Source organism: Chionomys nivalis, chromosome 1 (assembly GCF_950005125.1).
Source record: "Chionomys nivalis chromosome 1, mChiNiv1.1, whole genome shotgun sequence".
NCBI classification, from domain to species: Eukaryota; Metazoa; Chordata; class Mammalia; order Rodentia; family Cricetidae; genus Chionomys; species Chionomys nivalis.
In genome coordinates this window covers 28141879-28151656 of record NC_080086.1, presented here as the reverse complement: position 1 = coordinate 28151656, position 9778 = coordinate 28141879, and the positions used below count along the sequence as shown (strand labels likewise).

General features: G+C 45.6%; 1 protein-coding gene across 2 annotated transcripts; it reads left to right on the top strand.

The window, feature by feature from the left end:
- The first annotated feature begins 295 nt into the window (after positions 1 to 295).
- On the top strand, positions 296 to 9744 carry M6pr (mannose-6-phosphate receptor, cation dependent). 2 transcript variants are annotated; one of them, XM_057786907.1, is made up of 7 exons: positions 299 to 525; positions 3762 to 3941; positions 4793 to 4959; positions 6894 to 7003; positions 7326 to 7456; positions 8094 to 8220; positions 8364 to 9744. In XM_057786907.1, exons 2-7 carry the CDS (start codon positions 3763 to 3765, stop codon positions 8484 to 8486), a joined length of 837 nt encoding a protein of 278 aa, XP_057642890.1. In that variant the 5' UTR covers positions 299 to 525; position 3762; the 3' UTR covers positions 8487 to 9744. The 2 variants fall into 2 exon arrangements, with proteins under 2 accessions (XP_057642899.1, XP_057642890.1); XM_057786916.1 differs by lacking the exon at positions 6894 to 7003 and having other exon boundaries at positions 296 to 525.
- Positions 9745 to 9778: the final 34 nt, after the last annotated feature.

Genomic DNA, 9778 nt, shown 5'->3' with positions numbered 1-9778 from the left:
CAACTCCCAGCGAGCCCAGGGAGCGACACCCGGCTTCCGCCGGCCTCCCTCTCGTCCCGTCTTCAACCCGACCTAGCCGGACACCTGGCACGTGACCCCCGCGTGAGTCGGGAGTCCCAGCCCAGAGTCCCTGGAGGCGGGGCTCGAGCCTCATTGGTAGAAAGGCGACCCGAAAAGAAGAAGCCGATCTTGACAATCTTGGGGTGAATGGGGGTTGATGGGACGGGGACGTAGCGAACTAGGCTGCCGACCAATCAGCGTCCAGGGGCAGGACCCGGGCGCGATGGTGCTGCGGTCACATGCCGCGGGGGTCTAGTGGGAGGAGCAGTTGCTCAGCAGCCTCTCGCCGCTTCCTGTTTCCGGTTTCTGGAGCAGGGCGCAGAGCGGCGCTTTGGGAAGCGCTGGCCTCAGACGGGAACCGAGGACCGGGGTCTGCGGCCCGCCGCTCTCCGGCCGCGTCTCCCCAGCCCCAGGGCCACATTCTTGGGGGCTCCTTAGCTTCGGCTGCTGTGTTTTCCGTGACACGTGAGTGTGGGGGCGTGGAGGAGGAGGCGGGCTGGGGTCCTTGCACACCCCTGCGCTAGAGGAGATGCAGTCCTGGAGTCTCGCTTGGCGGTGGTTCCAGCCGAAGAGCCTGCTAGGGAGCCGTAGGGACGAGTGGAGGCGAAAGGCGTGAGCACGGAGAGCGTCAGACTACCAGGAGTGAGGGGGAGGACGTCCAAGATCAAAAAGGAATTTAAGATGTTTTGAAAAGTGGGGGAAACTAAGTGCCAAGTGTGGAGATGTGCGAAGTGTTCCTAGATCATGAAAGTAAAGTGCCGTCGTTTGGGGTCAGGTGTGGGCTTGAAGCAAATGGAAGGCGAGGGTTTCCAGGATCCTGGAAGAAGTTCGAGGAACGTGTGTTAGGTTGGCGTGGAAAAGAGTAACAGGGGTTACCTGTGTTCCTTCTTGTAGGGAGTTTGAAGCATAGAACCACTTCCTTGAGGCTCTTTGAGCATGGGGCTTTTTCTGCCACTTCAGACTGCTCTTAAAAGGGTTGGCTGCCGTGAACCAGGAGGAAGAGAGTAAAGCTTCCATTAGAAAATGGAAAATGGCCATAAGTGGGAAAGAGCGAGGATAAGGGTGTCAGCAGTTTCCCTAACTTAGTCCCTGGCCGGCCTGTAAAGGAGACCGTTCCAGCGTCGCCAATAGATCTGTCCCTATAGAATAAGGAAATTGAAGATTTTTCAAGGTCATACGATCCCGTGTCACACACCGAAAAATGCGTGCCCTTTGAAAGTCTATTTGTACCATATTAAAAAGAGACTGCGCAGCTTGAATTGCATACTGTTCTCTACTTGTGCCCGTGTTTATCAGAAGTTTGCCAACAAATGCCTTCATGCCATTAGTCATCCAGGTTGCTCTAGTAACTTCACTCTTTTAAGCTTTGTTTGAACTCAGTAGGCATCCGTAAGCCTCGGTCCCCTTATCTTACTTTTCCAAGAGACAGAACTAACTGATAAATTCTGGCTTAACTAAACGGGTTAAGCATCTGGGTATACACCACACTGAACCAAAGAGAAGCAGCTCAAACTTCCAGTCAGATCTTTCTCTCGGTTTTTCTAGACAGAGTTTCTCTGTGTAGCCCTGGCTTTCCTGGGACTTTAGACCAGGTTGGCCTTGAACTCAGAGATCCATCTGCTTCTGCCTCCCAAGGGCTGGGGTTAAAGGCGAGCACCAGCTGCTGCCCTGCTTACAGTCAAATCTTAAGCTAGAAAGAATGTAAACTTATTCTTCATCTTGAACAGAAAAGCAAACGACAAGTCATTCAGCTCATCTAATGCCTACCACAGCTTGTTTGCATTCTTCATCCCTTCTCAGTTTTGTGAGATATTTTGCCCTCATTTGGGAAGAGAAAGCAGCAAAGTTAACTAATGAGGAACTAGCTTTTAGGCCAGAGTGCAAAGCATTTGTCCTGGGAGAGCATCCCTCCAAAATATGATGGGGTGGGGGGAGCATCAGAGCACAGAATGTTAGCATTTCAATTGGGTCCTGAGAAAACTTAAGGAAAATGGTACAGAGTCGGTTAACAAAAGAACCACTCAGTGATTTGACTGATTTGAGCTATGTATTGAGCAATAGATGAGCTTAGGGAAGGCCAGGGCTTAAGTCTGAGTTCTTTGTTACAGTCCAGTTAACTCTGTGAGCAGTTGCTTCCCTTTCCTGCCTTGTCTAAAAGCAGAAAAAAAAGGCAGCTCTGCTTTGGCTTCTCCTGGCACCCCAGAGAATTATGATGGAAGCGCTGTAATACGGTGGCACGCAGACCTTGAGCTCTTCCTCCACCCGCTGTGTCGCTGGTGTTTGTTTTGTTTGACGTTTGCCTTTTGAAGAGATGATTAAATTTACTACATAAGGTTGAGTAATGCATGTTAAGTATTTCAAGTAGTGCCTGGCTGAAGGCTATCGCTCTATCAAGGGGCCCTGTTGTTTAGCATTTGAGATGTCTTAGGAGAGCCTTTGACCTCTTGGCTACCAGTGATTGTTGTGTGGAAATGCCTTGTTTGTATTTCTGTAGTGGATTGATGTTTGGAGTATGTGAAGTCAGATAGATAAGGTCCCAAGCATTTGTTGCTTTCCTTTCATGTGGGAAATAAAGACTCTAAGTTTCAGGGAGAAACTTGCAATTAGATCACAAGGCCAGAGCTCCCATTTTCTTGTCATAAGGAAAGTCTGGAAGAGTTAAATGTCTCAGAGAAAAGCATGGGAACTTAAAAATGAACACTGTCGATGGCCTGAAGCGTTCCTAATAGATTCGAGTGAAACTTTGACTGTGGCGTAACTACAAAGATGGTACAGGGACAACCAACTTTTCATCGTTGAAATATGACATTGTCATCCACAGATATGTTGGGCTGCATTCATAGATAGCCTGGGGGGGTGTCTCTCATGGGCCGTAGATAGGCCTGTTAGAATCATACAAACAGGAAGTGAATGCAGCAGTGTAGAAGACAGCCATCTCATGGACAGTCTAGAAGCCCTTGAGATTTGTGACTTGGAGAGGCTGGAGCAGGTTTTGGAAAACTTCTAATCCCTTGTTTTGACCGAATGAGTTTTCTTCTATGACTGAGTGGTTTTCCAGAGAAGTGGTGTGTGAGTAATTGAGGTGAGTTGAGGTGCTGTGGCTGCCTCCCTGCCATCCCACATGCTTCCAGTGAATGTGAAGAAAGACTGCTAGGTGCTCCTGGGGTGCTCTTAGCATATTCAATCCAGCATATCCAAGTTCCTTCCTCTACTTCTTTCTAATAACCTCAAGCTAGACATACTGGAGGGTCTGTTCACGTCATGATTGGACTGTTTTAAGGCAGGCCACTGACTTCAGCTTTATTTGTGTAAACTAGTAGTTCACTTTGGATGATGGACAGAGTAAATTTCATCAAACAGTAACAAAGCAAAGACGGATGCACCCAAGCTAACATAATTCATTATTTTCGTCTTCTTACCCTCATAGTTTGCTTTGTTTTATTGAGCTTTTGTTTTCTGGAGGTCTTTGAGACAGAGTCACTCACCAAGTATCACTTGCTGACCTCAAACAGAGATCCACATGCCTCTGCCCCTGAGGGCTGAGACTAAAGACATTTGACACTACACTGGGCATAGTTCGTTTGGAAGCAGATTCATGCTTTTTGTTTGCATAATCAAAATACCATTAATTTTTGCAGTCATGTGATTGATCTGTTTCCTTTCCTGATCCTTCTTTCACCCTCAACACACTCTTCCAAAAGGATGTTCCCCCTCTCTGGCTGCTGGAGGACTGAACTGTTACTGTTGCTGGTCCTGGCTCTGGCTGTGAGAGAATCCTGGCAGACAGAAGAAAAGTCTTGTGACCTGGTAGGAGACAATGAGAAGGAGTCAAAGCAAGAGCAGGCTCTCCTGGAGAGGCTACGGCCACTGTTCAACAAAAGGTAGATGCGAAGACCCTGGCAGGGTTTAAGAAATTATCTTTATTAAGGGTCTTTTCCTTTCACTGACTTTTCTTCAGCTTTACTGTGGAAGGAGTGTGTGAATGATATGGTCTCTAATCTGAGTTCTGGAAGTATTAGTTTTATTTGGCTGTAACACATTGCCCTCTTACTGACACACCAAGTTCACAGCCATGTGATCGTGTGTGTTTTTCTTGTCTTCACAGAAAAGTTATCTGTTTCTAATGACTGGGTCTAAAGCACAAGCTTGTAGAAATCAGAACATAACTTGATAGCTTCATATACTAAGACTTCAGAAACATCAAACAGACACATTTAAAAATATGCATGTCTAAGTATGTCTTCATCGCTGTCAGGGCATTTTCAAGTATAAAAATGATCCTTAAGGGCTGGAGAGATGGCTCAGAGGTTAAGAGCACTGGTTGTTCCTCCTGAGGTCCTGAGTTCAATTCCCAGCAACCACATGGTGGCTCACAACCATCTGTAATGAGATCTGATGCCCTCTTCTGGCCTGCAGGCATATGTGCAGACAAAACACTGTATACATAACTTTAAAAAAAATGATTCTTAAACATGGGACTGTCCCTTGCTGTAGGGAAACAGCCAACACTTTTGCATAACTAGAATAGGTGTTCTAGAATGAATAGCTGTTTGGGGTGGTATATCTAGCTTTCTATTATCAACAAGCAGGACAGTCTCTGAAGTGATAAATAACTCATAAGCAACAAGTGTGCATCTAGCACATTGGTTGTCATCAAAGGGAGGAGTCTGTTTTTTTTCTGAGCTTGGTAACTAGTGATATTGTTCTTTCTCTTCCTGTTTGTCTTCTGAAGTTTTGAGAGCACTGTGGGCCAGGGCTCAGACACATACATCTACAAATTCAGAATATGCCGGGAAGCTGGCAACCACTCCTCTGGGGCAGGCCTGGTACAGATCAACAAAAATACCTGGAAGGAGACGGTGGTTGGGAGGATCAACGAGACTCACCTCTTCAATGGAAGTAAGCTATTTCCTGCTGACTAATCCCACACAGTCTCTAACAATCCTGTATGTGTTGGCCCTCCCTTCTTTTTGAGTAAGTCATGTTATATGGAGTTTGGACTACCTGAGACTTCACCTCACAGTGCCTAGTTCCCTGGCTGCTCTGGAACCACAGCTGAGGACACCTCTGTGTCTGAAGACAGTGCAAAACTTTAACAAAAAGAATAGAGGATTGGGAACAGTTCAGGTAAAACATTCACCCTCATGCACAGAGTTCTGGCTTTGATCCTGAGTAGCACAGGAAGGAGGTAGAAGGAAGGGGTAGAAGGAGAGACTGAAGGAGCAAGAGTGAAGATGGGTGTGAGTCCAGCCAGGATTTCACACAGCCTGCAGTCCTTCTAGGCACCCAAATATGTCATGAGTTCCACACCAGCCACCGCCATTTCTCATCAAATTAACCAAATTTGCCAGTTGAATTTTAAAATACCTTTTTTGTGCAAACCAGTGAGTATTTAAGGAAAAAAAAATTCACCACCTTTTGGTACTAACATGGTTGTGTTTTCCAAATGCCATGAAAGTGTACACTGGAAGAGAGCACTTGTGACCTCGTTTCTTCCCATAAGCAGATAAATTATCTGATGTAGATACTCATTACATAAAGAACAAAATAAAGCACAGTGAATTCTTTACCCAAATCATCATTTTCCTAGTATGATGGTATCTTAGTCACTGTTCTAGCGCTGTGAAGAGATGCTGTGACCAAGGCAAGTGTCATAAAAGGAAGCATTTGATTGGAGGCTAGTCCACTGTCCTCAAAGAGGGGAGTGTGGCGGCATGCAGGCAGACATGGTGCTGGAGAAGTAGCTGAGCATTCTCCATCCTGATCCATAGGTAACAAGAGAGACTCTGGGCCTGACATGGGCTTTTAAAACCTCAAAGCCCACCCCCAGTGACGCATCTCCTCCAGCAAGGCCACACCTCCTAATCCTTAGAATCCTTTCAAACAGTTCCACTCCTTGGTGACTAAGATTTCAAATCTGTGAGCCTTTCAATTCTTACTCAGATCACCACAGATGATTTTGAGGCACCAGCTCACTGATTTTAAAATCTTCTCATATGCACAGTTAAAAGCATCCTTACTTATTCACTTCACATGGTTAATGGTTGAACAATATTTTTGCAAAGGACTTTAAAAGTAGTAAATACTGAGAGAAATGTATTCCCAGCTCAGTAAGTATCCACTTTGAGTTTATCTGTGTTGTCTTGGACTTCTGATGCCTAGCAATCATACAGAACCTCTTCTCCTTTTGCTACATGTTGAGAAAATGGTCATTAGTCAATAAAAGCACAGATAAGAACTGTTTTTAATGTTGCCTATCTTTAATGTAGAAAGTAAGATTAATCTTTTTTTTTTTTTTTTTTTTTTTTTTTTTTTGGTTTTTCGAGACAGGGTTTCTCTGTGGTTTTGGAGCCTGTCCTGGAACTAGCTCTTGTAGACCAGGCTGGTCTCGAACTCACAGAGATCCGCCTGCCTCTGCCTCCCGAGTGCTGGGATTAAAGGCGTGCGCCACCACCGCCCGGCAAGATTAATCTTAAATAACTAGTTCTTACTGTCTAACACAAGGAAACAGAGTTTTGTCGAGAAACACATTTTAAGGCCAGGCATGGTGGCTCATGCCTGTGACCCCAAAACATGGGAGGCAGAGGCAGGAAGATGACAAGCTTGAGACCGGCCAGGCCTATATAATTAGTGAGTTAAGGCCAGCCAAAGCTACATAGCGAAACTCTTGTCTTTTACAAAATAAGAAGTTTTAGCTTAGCATTCATATGTATAGATTATAGCAATTAGCATTAATTAGAGTCAGTTTTGGTGGCTAATTCCACTCCCATTCTACCCACTGTTACCTCTGCTTCCCCTGCACTCCACAGTGCCACTGTTGTGTCCTTCCTCAGGTAATTGGATCATGCTCATTTATAAAGGGGGTGACGAATATGACAACCACTGTGGCAAAGAGCAGCGTCGTGCAGTGGTGATGATCTCCTGCAATCGACACACACTAGCGGTGAGGTGACCTGGGGTACAGCAGATTGAAAGATCTGACAGCGGGGAAGGGGCATTAACAGGAAGACAGTCTGTGTGGAGTGGCCTTGATGGGGTAGGGGTGGGGGTTTAACAGGAAGACAAGTCTGTGTGGAGTGGACAGGAGAAAACTAATTGAAATTTTCAGTGTGCCAGAGTCACACCATACATGGAGCATGGGCTACCTAGCCAGGAGCAGCAAATGTTTGGGGTTTGCTTATTTGAGGAGTATTCTTGTTTGTCGGATGCAAGTTGAAAGAAAATATTGTATACATATAGTTACTGTTTGGTCCACTTATCATCAGGGCAATTTTAACCCAGTGTCAGAGGAGCGGAACAAAGTCCAAGATTGCTTGTACCTCTTTGAGATGGACAGCAGCATAGCCTGTTCACCAGAGGCCTCCCACCTCAGTGTGGGCTCGATCTTACTGGTCATGTGAGTACTTTTTACCTCTTCAATACATGTGTGTTTACATACACAGAATCGGAGGGGACTGACTATAAAATAGCTGACCATACAAGTTGAAAGAAACTAGGCTGGGGATGTAACTTGGTGGCATAGTGCTTGGTTAGTGTGCATGAGGTGTCCTACGTTCAGTTCCTGGCAGTGGCAAAACAGGAAAAACAAAAAACAAAAACTTTTTTTGAAGACAGTCACTATGTTGCTGAGGCTGGCCTCAAACTCAAAAGAATTGCTGTCCCTGCCTCCCATGTGCTGGGATTAAAGGTGTGTACCACCATTCCTGGCTTATGTTTTTCCCAGGAAGGCTGGACAGTTTTCAGTACTGTCCTATTAATTACATCAGTAGAACCTTGAAGAAACAGAATCCTGGTTAATGGTAATTCCTGGCTATTCGAATCACATACCAAGTCTTTTTCCCCCTTGGGTGTTTTTGTCAGATTGGCGGTGTCCTAGCAGGTCTTCTAAGGAATACCAGCCCTTTTTTGTTTTCAGTTTAGGGAACAGCTAATATTGAATATGAAGGTCAGCCTTGGCCTTCTGAGTAGCTACTCTAGGAAGGTGATGCCCCTTCAGAGCTGATACATTTTAAGCGATGTCCTTTCCTCTCCAGATTTGCATCCCTGGTTGCCGTCTACATCATGGGGGGTTTCTTATACCAGCGACTGGTGGTGGGAGCCAAGGGAATGGAGCAGTTTCCCCATTTGGCCTTCTGGCAGGACCTTGGCAACCTCGTAGCTGTAAGTAGCAGTTCATTTGGGCTAAGCTTCGCGTTTGGGATGTTCCCTTTGTGGTCCCTGGAGAAAACCAGTTGTCACAGTCTGAGACCATGTGATCTGTCTCACTCTAAAACAGATATTCTTTCCTTTGCTTTTCCCTACAGGATGGTTGTGACTTTGTGTGCCGCTCCAAACCCCGCAACGTGCCTGCTGCCTATCGTGGAGTTGGGGATGACCAGCTGGGGGAAGAGTCGGAAGAAAGGGATGATCATTTGCTACCAATGTGATTGCACTTTTAATGTCCAGCCACCTCTTCAGTCCCCAAACCAAAGCATACACAGCCAGACTTCTCAAGCCGTCTCTTCGCATCTCTCGCCTTGCCATTAAAATTCTTGCTTTCCAGTGAGCTTTTGATTTGACCCTAAACTGCCTCCCTCTGTTCCTATTGTTTCTCCTCTGCACAAGTACATAGGATCTTCGGGGTTGACTCTTGTGCCGCCAGGAAGAGCAAAGACAGCTAAATGGACAGGGAGCCACGAGCCCTGTCTGTTTAAACATTTTCACAAGTTGAGACACTGGATTTAATTTAAAAAAAAAAAAAAAAAGACTGTAGCTCTGACGGCTTCCTGTTGTTGCTATCCCCATAGCAGTCTCCATGATGGACTGTGTAGAGCTGCTTTGCAGTGCTTACCTGGCTGTAGCCCAAATACTGCCACTTGCTTTGAGCCTGCAGCGAGTCACTAAAATGTCCCTTGTGTGGGATTAGGACATGAAAGAAATGTGAAATTTCCCCACTACTGGCTTCTAAGGTGCCGCCACATTGTTCTGGTCTTTCTGTGGCTGGATGGCTACAATTGGGCTCTGGTTGTGGTTATAAATCCATATGTAGCCCAAGTGTGTAATCAGGCAGACCTGTCCTAAAAACAGGCCTATGCTCTAGCGGCCCTAGAACCTGTGTCCCCTTGTGGTGGGATCGCTTTGCTTTTCTCCCGTTTCTTGCTCATCCCTTTCCACTAGTACTTCCTAACTTGTGTTGCACTTTTCTCACAGGTCTGTAGTTTGGCTTTTTATATTTTTCCCAATCTTAAAGAAAGGGAATGGAAGCAGACGTGGACATGGAGGGTTCTGCAGTTCTCTGCTCTGGGTAGGGAACACTGCTGCCCCTGTCCCTCCTGCTGGCTCAGGGAAGTGTCTTACCCATGTACCTATGAGAAAAAGTTTTTAATCTTCTCCCACTTCTGTTTAGTCCATGTGCCCAGAATCACATCATAGTGAACACCTAGGCTACTAAGTAACAGCTCGGCTCATCTGAACACAGGTGGAAAGGCAGGGCTACCTGTTACATTAGAGAAGGAAATGAAATGATACGCTCTAACTTCTCAGCACCATTGCAATGGTAGTGGGCGTTTTGTTTTCTTTCTATACGAGAAAATTAATGTTATTTTTTAAAAAGGCATCTCATTTGTTGTTTGCATCCTTTCCTGGTGTTTTAAATGAAAAATAATACACCACTTTTTGTACAAAAACATAATAATTAAAAAATATACAAAACATGCTGGCTTTGTCATTTGTGTTAAGG

Coding starts and splice junctions, on each gene's coding strand:
- M6pr (XM_057786907.1), top strand. CDS start 3,763: ATGTTCCCCCTCTCTGGCTGCTGGAGGACTGAACTGTTACTGTTGCTG. Junction 3,942..4,792: donor CGGCCACTGTTCAACAAAAG/GTAGATGCGAAG, acceptor TGTCTTCTGAAG/TTTTGAGAGCACTGTGGGCC. Junction 8,221..8,363: donor ACCTTGGCAACCTCGTAGCT/GTAAGTAGCAGT, acceptor TTTTCCCTACAG/GATGGTTGTGACTTTGTGTG.